We start from the raw sequence: 17297 nt of genomic DNA, 5'->3' as shown, positions 1-17297 counted from the left end.
ATCTAATGCGTCAATTGTGTGGCTGCAATGCATAAAATAAAATCATGCAGATACAGGTCAGCAGCTGCAGGTAAATGTTCACACCAACCATCAGAATGGGGACAAAACGTGATGTCAGTGATTTTAACTGCATCATGATTGTTGGTACCAAATGGGCTGGTTTGAGCATTTCTAGAACTGCTGATCTCCTGGGACTTTCAGAAAAAAGTGTTTCTAGACTTTAGTCAGAATGGTGCAATAAAGAAGGAACATCCAGTGAGCAATATTTTTGCAAATACCTTGTTTATGAGAGAGGCCAGAGAAGAATGACCAGACTGGTTCAAGCAGACAAAGGCTACAGTAACTCAGATAACCACTCTGTACAATTGTGATCAAAATGCACAAATGTCAAACTTTGAGCTTGATAGGCTATAACAGCAAAGACCACATCAGGCTCCACTTTTGTCAGCCAAGAAAGTAAGTTGAGGCTGCAGTGGGCACAGACTTCCCAAAACTGGACAGATGAAGATTGGGAAAATGTAGCCTGGTCTGATGAATCTGGATTTCTGCTGATACATACAGATGGTAGGGTTAGAATTTGGCACCAACAGCATGAATCCATGGACCCAACCGTTCTTGTGTCAACAATTAAGGCTAGTGCAGGTGGTGTAATGATATAGGGAAAGTTTTCTTGCCACATTTTGGGTACGTTAATGCCTATCAATCATCTCATGTGCCATAGCCCATTTGAGTATTGTTGCTGGCCATGTGCATCCCTCCATGGCCACAATTTATCATCATCTAACAGCTACTTCCAACATAAACACACCATGTCACAAAGCAAATGTCGTCTGAAACTAGTTTCATGAAGATGACAATAGATACATTACGATTGGTGATTCCAAACATGAAAGGAATCAGATAGATGTGTGTTTATATATCCCAAGCATACAAGCAATAGAATTTCTGACAAGCACACAATTCTGCAAAGCTGGCTTACTCTGCTCTTACGTACATATTGAATACATTTTATATATCAGCAATACAGAGCACAGCCATCTATCATGGAAAAAAAATTACAAAGTAGCGAGAAAAAAAAAGAATTTCTGGCTTTCTTCAACACTTCTCTGTATGAAACATACAGCTACTGCGTGTGTGTTCATTTTTCCATTTGGGCACAGAGTTTTAGTCTTAGTAGCCTCAGATAAAGATTTGTTTGAGGACAGAAGGATGAATTTCTGAATTCTGTAGGTTCTGGAGTAGATGCTGGACTGTAGCTCTCCGACCCTGAGTCTGCTTCCACATCACCAGAGCTGCCAGCACCTGACTATGACTGCTGTGAGGATGATCTGCACGGCAGCGGGAGATGTCCACCGATGTCAAGCCCAAATCCAGCATCACCATTTCCCACTCCAAGCCAAGCCGAGACGCCAGCCTATTCAGCTGCTGATCAGATGGAACCATTTGGAGGACATGTTCAGAAATGGCCCACTGGGCTGGAAGGAGAGAGAGGGGGGTGGGGGGTGTTATTTTAACCACATCTCCAAACTGTAGCTATCATTAAATCTAATGTAATAAATTTTTGAAAATCTAATATTCTAGTAAGTATAATTTTAGCTGAGGCCATACTACTACAAACTTATGAATATAGAAAAAAGCAAGCAAATAGAGAAAATGAACCAGTTCAACAGCACCACAAATACAAAGGATGTACAAATTTACAGTTATGCAAAGTTCTAACTACTACTGGAATTTTCATATTTACAGTTTCAGCATTACCACATTATCTAGTCTTTTTTTGTTCGCAACAAGTTAGACATGATTACTTCAATTTCTGCTGTTCAAACAAAAAGTTAGTACACATGCCCATGTAACCCACCTAAAGATTTGGTAACTGAACCTAAATATATTGAATAAATATGAGATACAGATACATATTTAAATACATAAATATATACATATGGATAAATAGATTAATAGAACTACTTAGAAAGTTTGTTTGTTGTTAACAGGAAGCAGGGCTTTAATTTTGAGAAGGTCGTTCTTGTTACCTAGATACGGGCATTGTATGACTTTCCCTGACTTGATGCTTGATTCCTTCGATAGCTTTAATACTGGATAACTTGATCTCTCTTGAACCTTAAATTATCTTTCAACATTTACTTCCCAAATCCCTTACACTCTCAAATTACTTCACTCTTTATACTGCCCGAACATTCATCTTTCCCTTGTTTAATTTCCTTCTGGATCTCTCCAATTGGTTTTTGATCTGAACTGAAATTGGATGGTGAGTCAGTCCCTGGATCCTGGAACCTCCTCTGAACACTGGAACCTCCTCTGGACCATCTGGAAGATCAGCGCTATCAGGTGGATTATGCTAAGCACACATGCACTGATATTTTACACCCACACTTTTCTTCTCTTTTGGACATTTTATTTGATACTTTGAACTTGAAGAGCTCCCTTTTATTTATTTTTTGGGGTATTTATTACTTGAATATTTTTGTTACCATTTTCTTTATTCTCTATTAAGAGAAAGGGTCAAATTTAACTTAGCATTTAATCAATATTATACTGTTTTTTCTACCTTTTAAATGGTTGCCTTTTTGTCAATTCACTCCCCCTGTAATGCCATACCTAGAACTGGCCTAAACTAAATGAACTACCTGATATTAGTTAGATAGCACCTCTCTTAAATGTATATTTGTCCCAGTAGAGTAGAGGGGTGCTACATAAAACTTGGCGAGCCAGCCAGGAGGGGGCAGTGTTGACACAATTAAGTTGTAATTGAATTTGAATATTTTAGTGTACTTATTCACATTTAGTGAATATATTTACATAAGTGTATATTTTTCTTTCTACATTTTTTTTCATTGAAAATACGCATTACGGGCGGCACAGTGGTGTAGTGGTTAGCGCTGTCGCCTCACAGCAAGAAGGTCCTGGGTTCGAGCCCCGGGGCCGGCGAGGGCCTTTCTGTGTGGAGTTTGCATGTTCTCCCCGTGTCTGCGTGGGTTTCCTCCAGGTGCTCCGGTTTCCCCCACAGTCCAAAGACATGCAGGTTAGGTTAACTGGTGACTCTAAATTGACCGTAGGTGTGAATGTGAGTGTGAATGGTTGTCTATGTGTCAGCCCTGTGATGACCTGGCGACTTGTCCAGGGTGTACCCCGCCTTTCGCCCGTAGTCAGCTGGGATAGGCTCCAGCTTGCCTGCGACCCTGTAGAAGGATAAAGCGGCTAGAGATAATGAGATGAGATGAGAATACGCATTACTTGAAACTTTACAGTTTGAAAATGGAAATTGTTAGAGATAAAAACATCAAGACACCTAACTCTGTGTTAGTCAGTGGTTTAAGTGATAGTGATGCAGATGGGGAAATTTTGAGGTTCTTAGAGGAACACGGGACATTCTCACGGGTGATTCACGCAAATAGTTCTGATCCAGACTTAAAGAGCACAGTCATCGTTGAGTTTGAGTCAGGGCTTACGATAGAAAAGTTTGGTCAGCTACCATGCTATAGGCCTTCCCCAGATGATCCTCACACAGTCCACTGCATTAGACAGCTATCTTGTGTGTATTCTAAGTATGTAGGTAGCAGTTTAACCCAGGCGTACTTAGACTCACTTAGACATAGCTAAACTGAGCGGCCTGGATTTGCAACCTTTACTGAGTGAAGAGCTCACTCAAATTCAGGGTTCTGTTCGAACTGAAGCATGCACTTCATCTCCCTCCAAGGATCATGAAAGTTCTGGCATCTCCACCATGCAGAGCCCAGCAGCGTTCTCATGTTCAAGCATCTCCTGACCACACCAGTTCAGCTCCACCATCCATTGCAGCGGTCCACGTTCTGGATGGCCCTCATACCTCTGTTTTGCTTGATGCTGGAGTTTCCCCATCCAATAGCAGACCCACCTACACACTGCCTGAGAGTCAGCTTACTACACCTGAAGTTCAAAGGGTTGTGGTGGAGCACACTGTTTGAGGCACTGAGGCCTCCTCTCACAGCAGCACAAAACTGAGGTTCTTTTCTGGTAGACTGCCTACGCAGCACCATGAAGTGGACTATGAAACATGGCGCAGCCACACTGACTTCCTGCTTGCTGACCCAAGTCTAGCTGCACAGCATGTAACGAGAAAGATTGTGGAGAGTTTGCTGCCTCCAGCTGCGAACCTCGTCAAGCACTTAGGGCCGCATACAGACGTGAAAGTCTATCTGCACATTCTTGATTCAGCTTACAGCACTGTTGAAGATGGTGATGAGCTTTTCACAAAGTTTCTGAGCACCCACCAGGACGCTGGCGAGAAGTCCTCTGCTTACCTGAGTCGATTACAGACAGCACTTAACCAGGTTATGAGGAGAGGAGGCATTGTGGCGAGTGATTTTGACCGCCAGCTGCTGAAACAGTTCTGTAGAGGCTGCTGGAACAACACCCTCATCTCAAACCTTCAGCTTGAACACAAGAAGAGTGCGCTGCCTCCATTATCTGACCTGTTGCTTCTCCTCCGGACTGAAGAGGATAGACAGGCTGCCAAATCCTCTCGAATGTCACAGCACTTGGGCCTCTCGAGAACTAAAATCCAGGTTAAACACCATCATGTCTGTGACCACAGTGCAGATGAGCTTGACTTCGACACTCAGTTCTCTGAAACACTCTCTGCTGGTGAGCAACAGATGCAGAAAGAGATTGCTCAACTTGCCTCCCTCAAAGCTTCACCAGGGGAGCATTCCAGAGCTTATTCGAAGAAGAAAAGATGTCAACAGTGCTCAAACCCACTCTACAGTAGCCACTCAAGGTGGGTCTGTTCCCAAGAGACCGAAGCCCTGGTACTGTTTCACTTGTGGAGAAGATGGCCATGTCTCCTCAGTGTGCAGTGGCCAGGCAGATGCAGTGCTTGCTGACACAAAGAGAAAGGAACTTGGGGAAAAGCAGTGGGCCTGGGACAAAGTTCATAGTGGTATCGGCTCCGCCCATTTAAACGATCGGTAGTTCCTGTTGTGGGGCCAACAAGAACTGCAACACTCCCCTGCCCCACATCCACCACCACAATCAAAGCAAGGCTTTGCTACACAGATTCAAGGCAATAGTCCAACCTTCCAAGAGGGCTCATAGGTCATAAGTGCACTGCTAACATCACTATTACTGGAATGCACTGCAACAGCTTGCTTGACATGGGCTCTCAGGTGACCACAATCTCTATGTCATTCTACAGAGACCACTTGTCACATCAGCCCATCAAGCCCATAAGCCATCTTATTGAAGTTGAGGGTGCTAACGGTCAGTCTGTTCCATACCTCGGGTATGTAGAGCTGAGGATCGCTTTCCCCAAAGAGTTCATTCAGGCTGCCCCTAAAATACATACCTTGGCTTTAGGTCACCCCTGACATCCGCTCCAGCAGTGACACACCTGTGCTGATTGGCACCAACACCCTTGACATGCTGTATGATGAGCACTGTGACCATGACAAGTCCAGCTTGACTTCAGCCTTACCTGGATACTCACAGATTTTGAAAATGTTGGCACTTCGGAAGGAACAGCACACCAGTGGACACCTTGGGAGAATATCAATGAGAGAGAAGAAGCCCAAAGTCATCCCAGCTGGATGGATGGTTCCATTAGAGGGTCATGTAAGTACCAGCAATGTCACCGCTGAACGATATGCTCTGATTGAGCAGCTAACCATGTCAGCCCTACCAGGTGGAATCTTTGTGGATTCTTGCCTTGTCACTTTGCCATCACAGCATCCATTCAAGTTCCCTGTTTGGGTCCGAAATGAAACAGATCATGACATCACCCTGCCTGCCAACTGTGTCATCACTGAGCTGACCATCCCCAGTGACGTAATTGCCAACCCTTCATCAGGATTCAAGCAACCTGAAACAGTCAAGTGTTGTCAGTTGTCCTACCAGCAGCCAGGTTCAGCTGAAGCACCTGACATGACGTTGGACTTCAGCGATTCTCCTTTACCAGAGTCTTGGAAGAACAGAATCACGAGGAAATTGAATCAGTTTTCTGATGTCTTTGCCCACCATGAGTTGGATTATGGTCATGCAACCAAAGTCAAACATCACATCAAACTCAAAGATGAGACACCATTCAAACAGCGTTCAAGGCCTATCCACCCATAGGACTATGAAGCTGTCCGAAAACATCTCCAGACACTCCTTGATGCTGGAATCATGAGAGTCTAAGTCTCCTTTCTCTTCCCCCATCGTGGTTGTCTGGAAGATGAGTGGGGATGTCAGGCTGTGGGTCGATTACAGGAAGCTCAACATTCAGACCATCAAAGACGCTTATGCCTTGCCCAATGTGGAGAACTCGTTTTCTGTTCTCTCTGGATCCCAGTGGTTCTCAGTCATGGACCTGAAGTCTGGATACTATCAGATTGAGATGGAAGAGTCTGACAAGTCCAAAACTGCCTTTGTCTGCCCATTGGGTTTCTAGGAGTTCAATCGTATGCCGCAGGGGATAACTAATGCCCCCTCCACCTTCCAACAGCTCATGGAGAAGTGCATGGGAGACATCAATTTGCGGGAAGTTCTTGTATTCATTGATGATCTGATAGTTTTTTACAGCTCTTTAGAAGATCATGAGATCTGACTCACCAAAGTCCTTTCAAGACTCAGAGAAAACAGCCTCAAGCTGTCTCCGAATAAGTGTCGCTTTTTCCAGACATCTGTGCGTTATCTGGGACATGTTGTCTCGAGAGATGGAGTTCACACTGACTCAGAGAAGATACAAACCCTAACCACCTGGCCAGTACCGAAAACTCTGAAGGAGCTGCAATCTTTTTTGGGATTCTCTGGATATTATCACTTCTTCGTCAGAGATCACTCAAAGATCGTGAAACCCTTGACTGCCCTCACCACCGGCTATCCACTAGCCCGGAAGGGGCTTAAGAACAAAACTGGCAGTGGCGGGAAATACTTCCACCCCAAAGAGCCATTTGCAGAGCGCTGGACCCCAGTGCGTTAGCAGGCCTTTGAGACCCTCATTGACAAGCTGACAACATCCCCAGTCCTTGGGTTTGCTGATCAAAACCTGCCCTTTGTGCTCCACACAGACACCAGCACCAGTGGCCTAGGAGCAGCTTTGTATCAGATAGAGGATGGACAAAGCCGAGTCATTGCTTATGCCAGCCGAGGATTATCGTCCAGTGAATCAAAATAACCGGCACACAAGCTAGAGTTTTTGGCCTTGAAGCGGGCTATTGTTGAAAAATTTCATGACTATCTGTATGGGAACACCTTTACAGTCATAACCAACAATAACCCCTTGATCTACATCCTGACTTCAGCCAAACTTGATGCAGCAAGCTATCACTGGTTGGCAACCCTCTCAACATTCAACTTTGACATCAAGTACTGAGCTGGAAAGCAAAATCAGGATGCAGATGGACTCTCAAGACGTCCTCATGATGAGGTGAGAAATGATTGGGCATCGCAGGAGGAAAGGCAGAGGATCGAGCAACTCACCTCTCAGAACTTGCCGTCTTCAGCTGAACAGTGGAACTTGCCTGCAGATGTGGTCACCGCTGCCTGTCACAAGCATCTCTGCCAAACACAGCCAGACTCCATACATATGACACTAGGGGTGGGCAAAAATATCGATACGGCGATATATCGCGATACTTTGTCTTCCGATTCAATATCGATACTCAAAATTTGAATATCGATATTTTTTCAAATAATAAATCATGTTTCAGACGGGTTGTAAATCCAGTACGACTTCCGCACCTCCGCTCCGCAAGGTGTCGCTGTGCCGCTACCTCACTGCAAGGCACTCTTCGTCTTCTCTTTTTTTCCCGGTGGTTGCAGTGAGGAAAAAAACAAGCAAGCATGGCTGTTAATGTAAACCTAGAGACGTCGCCAAACTTTAAGGCAGATGTTTGGAGGCACTTTGGATTCCAAAGGAAAAGAGAAAAAAAAAAAAAAAACAGTGAGTTGGACAAAGAGTACGCACTTTGCAAAACCTGTTTTGCTCCAATTAGATATTCAGGTAACACAACAAACTTGCGAACTTACTTAGCACGACACCACCCCGACATATTAGCTCAGCTGGAGTCACCGAAACCCGACCTGAAGCAAACTACACTGGACAGCGCCAAAGTCCTCCCGTCTACTTCAGTGATGTGTGACTTACTGTAACTGTGAACTTAATTTTGTCATTTAAGGCCAAAGGCAAGAAGCTGCACTTTATTTTGCATTTTCAGTGTGTGAGACACACTGCATTTTATTTTGAGCATTTACTCAAAGTTCAGAAGAAACATGATTCACTGAGGTTTCAATTCAGTTTCAGTGTGTGGACACTGACCCACACTGCACTTTGTTTCATAATTGTGCTCAGGGAGATTAAGATGCACACTGCACTTTTCAATGTGTTCCAGACAGTGTGTTGTTCCTGCAAATATGTTGTAACTTGCGCTTGTATAGTTACAATAAAATGGCATGGATAATTTGAATTACATTGTTTTGACTCAGTTTGTCCCATGAATTATCACTATCATCTGATGTACATACAACTCAGATTTTAAGATGCATAATGCAGTTTACATTTTTCAGTGAACTATGTAGAATATCGCAATATATCACAAAATTTTGATATTGCAATATCGTATCGTGACTCAAGTATCGTGATGCGTATCGTATCGTGACTCAAGCATCATGATGCGTATCGTATCTTGAGGTCCTTGGCAATACCCACCTCTATATGACACTGGTCGAATCCCTCGCACTCCATCCTGAGGCTGTGCCAGATGTCTTTGAAGAAAATGAAGAACTGGAGGGACAAGTCACCATCCCCACATTTTCTGAAGATGAGCTGAGACGACACCAAAAAGCCGATCCTGTCACTGGACAAATCATCTCCCTGCTTGAATCAGGTCAAAATGCCATATCCGGTCTAGCCGATTCTCCTGAGTTCAAGTTGATGGCAAGGGAGTGAAGCCGCCTGGAATTGAAAGATGGAGTCTTGTACAGGAACCGTCAGTGTGACTCCGGTCCTGTCTGTCAGCTTGTGCTACCTCAAGAGCTAAGACCAGCTATCCTCAAGAGTCTGCATGATGACATGGGGCATCTGGGAGTTGAACGCACCCTGGAACTGGTCAGATCCAGGTTTTATTGGCCTAAGATGGCTGCTGAGGTTGAGAGAAGAATTAAGTCCTGTGGCAGGTGTGTCAGACGAAAGACTCAGCCTGAGAAAGCTGCACCACTTGTGAACATTCAAACCACAAGGCCAATGGAGCTGGTGTGTATGGATTTCCTGTCTCTTGAACCTGACAGCAAGAACACCAAAGACATCTTGGTGATCACCAACCACTACACCAAATATGCAGTTGCTATATCAACGAAAGACCAGAAAGCCTGCACTGTTGCTAGATGTCTATGGGAGCAGTTCTTTGTCCACTACGGATTTCCAGAGAGTCTCCATAGTGACCAAGGAAGAGACTTTGAGTCACACACCATCAAGGAGCTCTGTGCCATCACTGGAATCAGAAAGGTGAGGACCAGTCCATACCATCCAAGAGGTAACCCCGTGGAGAGGTACAACTGGACACTTCTCAGTATGCTGGGAACTCTGAAGGACAAGGAGAAGAGCAGATGGAGTGACTTTGTAAAACCTCTCACTCACGCCTACAACTGCACTAAGAATGAAGTCACCGGTTTCTCCCCTTATGAGTTGATGTTTGGCAGACAACAGGGCTCGACATTAGCACTTGCCCGATGGCCCGGCAGTGTTTTTTACGTCTTTTGGGCCAGTTCGGGCCACTAAATTTGGCCAAACAGTGGCCCGGGCGGGCCAGTATGTTTTCGATACAAATTAACAAATTTTATTACTCATATTTTACCCAGAATTGTGAAGAAATTGTTCGTAAAATGCACCTTTTCGATACGAGGTCCGCCGTCTTTGTTTTCATCACGCTCCGCGGCAGGAGTGTGTCGTCTTCGTGCATCTTCGGAGATGTTCGGCGCTGTTCGGAAGCATCATTTTGGCGGGAAAATAGCATCTTGTAGACGAAGACGGTTGCGGCAAGGAGACCATCAGAACGGTGAAATTCAAATAGAAATATGTTCAAACTCCACGCTCCCCAACCTGGCCAAAGGCCAGGTAAACAGTTTAAATATGATCATGCATAAATTAACTATCGGGTGTTAACGAACGGCTTCATTTTGAACTCGGCAGCCAATCAGAGCGCGAGACGTCACGCTCTGTTTACAACTCGCCAAATCATAAAACAGCATTTCAACACACGCGCTTTACCTTCAGATGGTGTAAAATCGTTCAGACTTTGTATATTAATATCAAAATTTCAGGATACACTGCCAAGAAATATGGCTACACATGCATCAACTTTTAGTGATTAAAGAATGAAGTATAAATGTTGGTTGCTATGACTGAAATAGAACAGATAAAATAATGTGGTAAATTAGATCTGATCCCATATATTATATTATTCAAATATCCAAAGATGATGAAATCTATCAAAATAGCCAAACTAGAGCTACATTAATCTGTGGTTGGTAGAAGAGAGCAACTGGACTTGCTTGAAAAGTCTTGAAGACGTTTCGCCTCTCGTCCGAAAGGCATCATCAGTTCTGTCTGTCTCTGTTCAGTGATGGTCGTTCCAGGCTGACAAAATTGAACGATCCTCTCTGGCTAAGATGTCTGCCAGTTTTCTGGCAGTCCCCTCATACTCCCGCACTAGTCGAAGGGAACTCATCCCAAAGTGTGTAGAAACATATCTGTGAAGATACTCAGTCGTCCAGGTACATAGTAATCTGTGGTTGGTAGAAAAGAGCAACTGGACTTGCTTGAAAAGTCTTGAAGACGTTTCGCCTCTCGTCCGAAAGGCATCATCAGTTCTGTCTGTCTCTGTCTGTCTCTTCGACTAGTGCGGGAGTATGAGAGGACTGCCAGAAAACTGGCAGACATCTTAGCCAGAGAGGATCGTTCAATTTTGTCAGCCTGGAACGACCATCACTGAACAGAGACAGACAGAACTGATGATGCCTTTCGGACGAGAGGCGAAACGTCTTCAAGACTTTTCAAGCAAGTCCAGTTGCTCTCTTCTACCAACCACAGATTACTATGTACCTGGACGACTGAGTATCTTCACAGATATAGAGCTACATTAGTTCATTACAACAAAAATAACTATTCTGACCCTCTCTGGTACAACCAGACCATGCTAAACCCAGTATACCCCCAGTTGCTAGGGTATCTGCTGTTGCCATGGCAACGGTTTATGCAAATGAGCTGAATTTGCAAAAATTTACTACTAGTTCCCCCAAGGGCATATCCTGAAAATTTGGTGTTTATATCTTGTCTTATTAAAAAAAAATACAACATTTCACCCCTTTTTGGCTCACCTGAGCATACCTGTTAATTATCTAATTAACAGGTAATTAGGGTTATAAATCACCCCCGAGCAGGTAAGACTTTGCAAAAATCTCACTAGATTATTCCCCAAAGTCCACCCTTTCAGGAAATGTATGGTTTGTCAATGATTCTCATGATATTTTATTAATTAAGAAATAAAACTTCTTCATGGGCAATAAAAATGCCCATTTAAATCCAGCAGGATTTAAGGGATAGTATGCCACCCTCACCTTTCATCCAGACTTGGGACTGGCCTGTGTGTCTCTTGTGGCTATTATATAAAGATGTATTTAAAAAGTTCATTGTACTTCTATTTCTATAAGAATATCTACAGTGGTGAGAATTCAATATCTACAATGTTGAGAATATATGAGCCAAAGTTGAAACCATGACAAAAAAGGAAAATATGTCTACATCACACAGGGTGGGTTACAGGCAAAGCTTATTCTATAAACAAGTTAGTTGCATGGTGAGGCAAAACTTAGCTTATTCTAAAACTTATATAAACAACTGTTAATGTAAAACAGTAATCAACAGCATGTGTTAAACGAACAGAAAACAAAGGAAATTAAATGTAACTAAGAAATTGATAGAACAAGAAATGCAAACAAAATATCAATGTGAACAAACAATATAGATATAATGTTAACAAAATATGAATAATCTTATTTTCATTAATTTCACCTTAAAATGCACCAGAATGCACGAATATGAATTGAAAAATCAAAATTTTCCAGGAGAGGGCCCCCGGACCCCCTTCTTTGTGCAAGCACCCGTGGTGCTTGCAGCGGCTGCCTGCGGCAGCCATGGTTCGGGTACTGCGCGCATTCGGGCCACCACATTTTCCATTTGGGCCAGTAACTTTTCAATTCCACTGGCCCAATTGGCCACCAGTGGTAAATGCTTAATGTCTAGGCCTGGACAACCTCGCCTCCCAGTCGACATCGCATTTGGATTGCCAGTTTGAGGAGTCCAGTCAACCTCCCACTCTCAGTACGTGAGTAAGCTGATGTCTCACCTCAAGGAGAGGTGCGAACTGGCCATGAAGAATGCAGAGAAGGTGGCTGGCCAAAACAAGAGAGGTTTTGACACTTCTGTCCGGGAGTCCACTCTAGAAGACGGAGACCGTGTCTTGGTTCATAACCTGCGGCTATGGAACAAACACAAACTGGCTGACCGGTGGGAACCAACTGTCTACAGGGTCATCAAGCAAGTGGACAACATACCTGTCTATGTGGTTCAACCTGAGGGGACAGATGGTCCTACCCGTACCCTGCACAGAGACTTGCTGCTGTCCTGTGGAGTCTTGAGGGATGAGGAAGATGAAGACACTGAAGTCAGAGTAAAGCGTCAGCCCCGAACAAGAAACCACCCTGTTCAGCAATCTGAAAGTGAAGTTTCAGACTCTGAGAGTGACGACTCATTTTACTCTGGAAGCCCTCCATTTCCTGAGACGAGATTCTCCAGAGGTTTCAAGATTCCCAAAGGCCGCCATGTGTCCCCAGCTGTTTGCCCAGACAGATCTGGTTGCCAGGACGGATATTTACCTGTGGGATCCACGGATGACGATGCCTTACCTGGTCATGGTGACTGAGCTGGTAGTCCGGTTGCTGCGGTTGAAGTTCCTGCCCACGCTGCTGCCATTGAAAGTCCTATTGATGTTGAGAGTCCTGTTGCTGTTGTCAGAAGTCCTGTCTGTGCTGCTCCCAAAAGAGAACTGGCTAACCATGGAAGCGACTTACCTGCATCTGTCAACAGTTGTCCAAGAGACATGGCTGGAGAATTCCTAGATGACCCCCTCTCTGGAAACTGAGCGGAGACAATTGAGAGACAGCCCTCAGGAGTGACTGACACACAGAGCAGTACAAGCCATGAGGTGCTTGATGGAACTGAAGTGCCTGCTGGAAGCACTGAAGATGGTCCTCCGAGAAGATCTGAAAGATCCAGGAGAGCTCCCGGCCGCCTTCAGTACACACAGTTAGGGAACCCCCTTATCTCCTTTGCACATACAGTGTTAGAGGGATTTAATAGAGCTTTGATCTCATTTAATGAGTTGGAGAACCACTCACTCCTGCAGCTCTAACTCTGAACTAGTTAGACCTATAGACACCCAAGGGACTTAGGGTGATTTAAGGGGGGGGGGGGGGGGGGGGGGGGAGACGTAACCCACCTAAAGATTTGGTTACTAAACCTAAATATATTGAATAAATATTTTATACAGATACATATTTAAATACATAAATATATACATATGGATAAATGGATTAATAGAACTATTTAGAAAGTTTATAAATATTGTTTGCTGTTAACAGGAAGCAGGGCTTTTATTTTGGCAAGGCCGTTCTTGTTGCCTAGATACCGCCATTGTATGATTTTCCCTGACTTGACGCTTGATTCCTTTGATAGCTTTAATACTGGATAACTTAATCTCTCTTGAACCTTAAATTATCTTTCAACATTTACTTCCCAAATCCCTTACACTCTCAAATTACTTCACTCTTTATACTGCCCGAACATTCATCTTTCCCTTGTTTAATTTCCTTCTGGATCTCTCTGTCTGGTTTTTGATGTGAACTGAAATTGGATGGTGAGTCAGTCCCTGGATCCTGGAACCTCCTCTGAACACTGGAACCTCCTCTGGACTACGCTAAGCACACATGCACTGATATTTTACACCCACACTTTTCTTCTCTATTGGACATTTTATTTGATACTTTGAAGAGCTCTCTTTTATTAATTTTTTGTGGTATTTATTATTTGAATTTTTTTGTTACCATTTTCTTTATTCTCTATTAAGAAAAAGGGTCAAATTTAACTTGTATCATTTAATAAATATTATACTGTTTTTTCTACCTTTTAAATGGTTGCCTTTTTGTCAATTCACTCCCCCTGTAATGCCGTACCTAGAACTGGCCTAAACTAAACGAACTACCTGATATTAGTTAGATAGCACCTCTCTTAAATGTACTTATATTTGTCCTAGTAGAGTAGAGGGGTGCTACACCCAGTTTCTTTTGAGAGACTTTTCAAACACCCCAAAAGCAAGGACAGCGAGGAGCAGAGTTAGGGTGATCAGGAACCCTGTGCTTGAACTATCGTTGGAACCCTAAACACCATGACATGAATCTACAATTGCTCTAACCAGAAAAAAAAGGCAAAACAGCAAGTACTCACTGAGCAACACAGAGAGAAACTGAAAGAGATGGGCAAAGGAAGAGTCTAAAATTATAATTACTAGCCATCAAAAGATAGTGACAAAGGTGAGCAAGTCATTTATCAGAAATGTGTGCGTGTATAAGAGAAAAAGAAGAAATTACCATGGCAAGAAAAAGGGAAAAAAAAGGCAAGACCAATAAGAGCTACAAGTGCAGCAACTCTGACCGAGTATTCACAACACACACAAAACAAACAAACAAACACACACAAAAAAAAGCAAAGCATGAAATTGTCTCATGACATTCTAGACAAGACAAGCTACACAATATTGCACAACTTCTTTTGGAACAATAGTCAAATATTCAGAAGATAATGGAAAAAAAAAATCAGACATTTTCACATAGCACATACACTGCAGGAGCACACCTAGATGAAGCGTGTGCACACACATGCACACCCACAACCAGACAAAGTACTGCTTCAGTGAAAATCTTTAACTAACTAGAAAATGTCAATTTCAACAAGACTAGCTAACATTAAATAACATTTGGTAAGCTAACAGTTTTATAAGCCTATTGCCTCAGTAAATCTAAAATGAATGTTGTTTATTACATTTAGATTTTAGTCAAACCCGATGGTCACATCCCAGCATTTTATCAGGACATGTACAGTTTGACAAAAAAAAAAACTAGAAAATGTAGCCAGATTTTTTTTTCTTAGATTTTCTGCCTTCACCTCAAATCATCTATAGCTGCAAGTTATCCTGAGGATAGCTGGCTAGCCGTACATGTTCAGCGCCTCTCGGTCAGTTCTCCAAATAACATGAGCCACCAATGGTATTTAATATCACACGTTTTCTTGTGTTTATGCCAGTCAGTCACCAACTAATTTTACTGATGTGATGTTCTAGACAAATCAACCAGTTTATCAGCCAACGTTAACTTATCCCATATAGTTAGCATCACCATTTAACTGTAGCTACCTAATTCTCCTGATAAGAATACCAAGATAACCTTCCTGAACACACCCTCACACAAACACAATATTATGGTAGACGAATTTATCATCATTTCAATGGCCAATGGAATAAATTCCTTTCCGTTTATGGTTAGATGGTGGATGTTAGATGTTGATCTATAGATTACTGCAGTGCATAAGGAGTGGGTTATGTAGTTTAGGTGTTTCCAAGATGGCAACGTGGCAGTAGCACGCAGCAGCCTCTCCGGATCCAAAATGATGCTTTTTTTTGGTGTGTCATTTTGTTCTTCTGCTCGACCCTGTACAGCACATGGACATCAGATCAACTGCTTCAATATAGAGGCCGCATTATAACAGTTTTTTTCGCTAGCGGCTGTCAACTACTACGCAACAATGCCGAACGGATGAGCGCTGGGCAGAGATGTTCGCACACTTCAAGAGTAGAGATTCCTTACAGCAATGTCCGCCAGCTTTGCCAGTTTGCCATGTGCCTACCTGGCACCAATGCTCCAGTTGAGCGAATATTTTCGCTCATGAGCAACACCTGGACTGACGAGAAGAATCGCATGACCGTGCCTACTCTCAAAGCCTTGCTCATTACCCGGGTCAATTTCGATGATACTTACAGTTTCACAGCAGGCTCTCAGTCAATAAAGCACTACTGGAGCAAATTCAGTCATCATGTAAATATATGCAATAAAATGGCATCTTCTTTAGAGTGGGTGTGTTTCTGAAACATTTTTTGTTGTCTTTCATCTGTCTTTAATCTGTATTACGGATTATCTTGACGGGCGGCACGGTGGTGTAGTGGTTAGCGCTGTCGCCTTACAGCAAGAAGGTCTGGGTTCGAGCCCCGTGGCCAGCGAGGGCCTTTCTGTGCGGAGTTTGCATGTTTTCCCCGTGGGTTTCCTCCGGGTGCTCCGGTTTCCCCCACAGTCCAAAGACATGCAGGTTAGGTTAACTGGTGACTCTAAATTGACCGTAGGTGGGAATGTGAATGGTTGTCTGGTACCCCTTTTCCACCAAATCAGTTCCAGGGCTGGTTCGGGGCCAGTGCTGGTGCTGGTTCACAACTCGTTCAACTTGCGAGCCAGCTGAGAACCAGTTTGCTTTTCCATAGCTCGCGGGGCTAAGCAGAGCCACGTCATTACGTCGCTGTATACGGAAGTTACGCCACTATGTTTGCATAAACCTTGGCGCAAATATCAAAGCAAAAACAACACGGAAGAAGCAACAGCAGCAACAACAACAACAAGAAATTACTTCGCGTTTGTACAGCTGCGGCTTCTCGTTGCTTAAAAATGGCGATCTTTCGCAGTCTTGTTATTGTTGTCAGTCTTAACAACTCCGCCCCCCCCGCTGACATAAGCGGTTCTTTCCTCTGGCCCAGCAGAGAGTTGGTGCTAGCCTGGAACCGGTTTTTCTGGCCCCAGAGCCAGTTCTTTGTCAGTGGAAACAGAAAACCCGGTTCCAAACTAAGCACTGGCCCCGAACCAGCCCTGGAACTGCTTTGGTGGAAAAGGGGCATCAGTGTCGGCCCTGTGATGACCTGGCAACTTGTCCAGGGTGTACCCTGCCTCTCGCCCATAGTCAGCTGAGATAGGCTCCAGCTTGCCTGTGACCCTGTAGAAGGATAAAGCGGCTAGAGATAATGAGACGAGATGAGATCATCTTGATTTGTTTGATGCTGTTGTCAACTCAGGGTTCACGTTTTCAAAATAGTTAACAGCCTACACTGGATAAGATTAAACAGAGGCATTTTGGGTAAAGGTCCGGAGGTGACAATGATTAGGCTCAAGCGCTC

At 43.8% G+C, this 17297-nt stretch overlaps 1 protein-coding gene across 1 annotated transcript in view; it reads right to left on the bottom strand.

Annotated features, from left to right (window-relative positions):
* Window positions 1–455: 455 nt before the first annotated feature.
* LOC132881596 (death domain-containing protein CRADD-like) overlaps window positions 456–17297 on the bottom strand; it is a 24141-nt gene continuing 7299 nt past the window's right edge. Inside the window, exon 2 of the mRNA XM_060914251.1 lies at window positions 456–1475. Coding sequence (XP_060770234.1) covers window positions 1180–1475 — 296 coding nt within the window. The 3' untranslated portion in view covers window positions 456–1179. The remainder of the gene's footprint in view (window positions 1476–17297) is intronic.

The sequence above is a fragment of the Neoarius graeffei genome, chromosome 2, assembly GCF_027579695.1.
Source record: "Neoarius graeffei isolate fNeoGra1 chromosome 2, fNeoGra1.pri, whole genome shotgun sequence".
In the NCBI taxonomy this organism is placed as follows: domain Eukaryota; kingdom Metazoa; phylum Chordata; class Actinopteri; order Siluriformes; family Ariidae; genus Neoarius; species Neoarius graeffei.
Note: the sequence above shows the minus strand (reverse complement) of the source record. Positions and strands in the feature narration are given on the sequence as shown.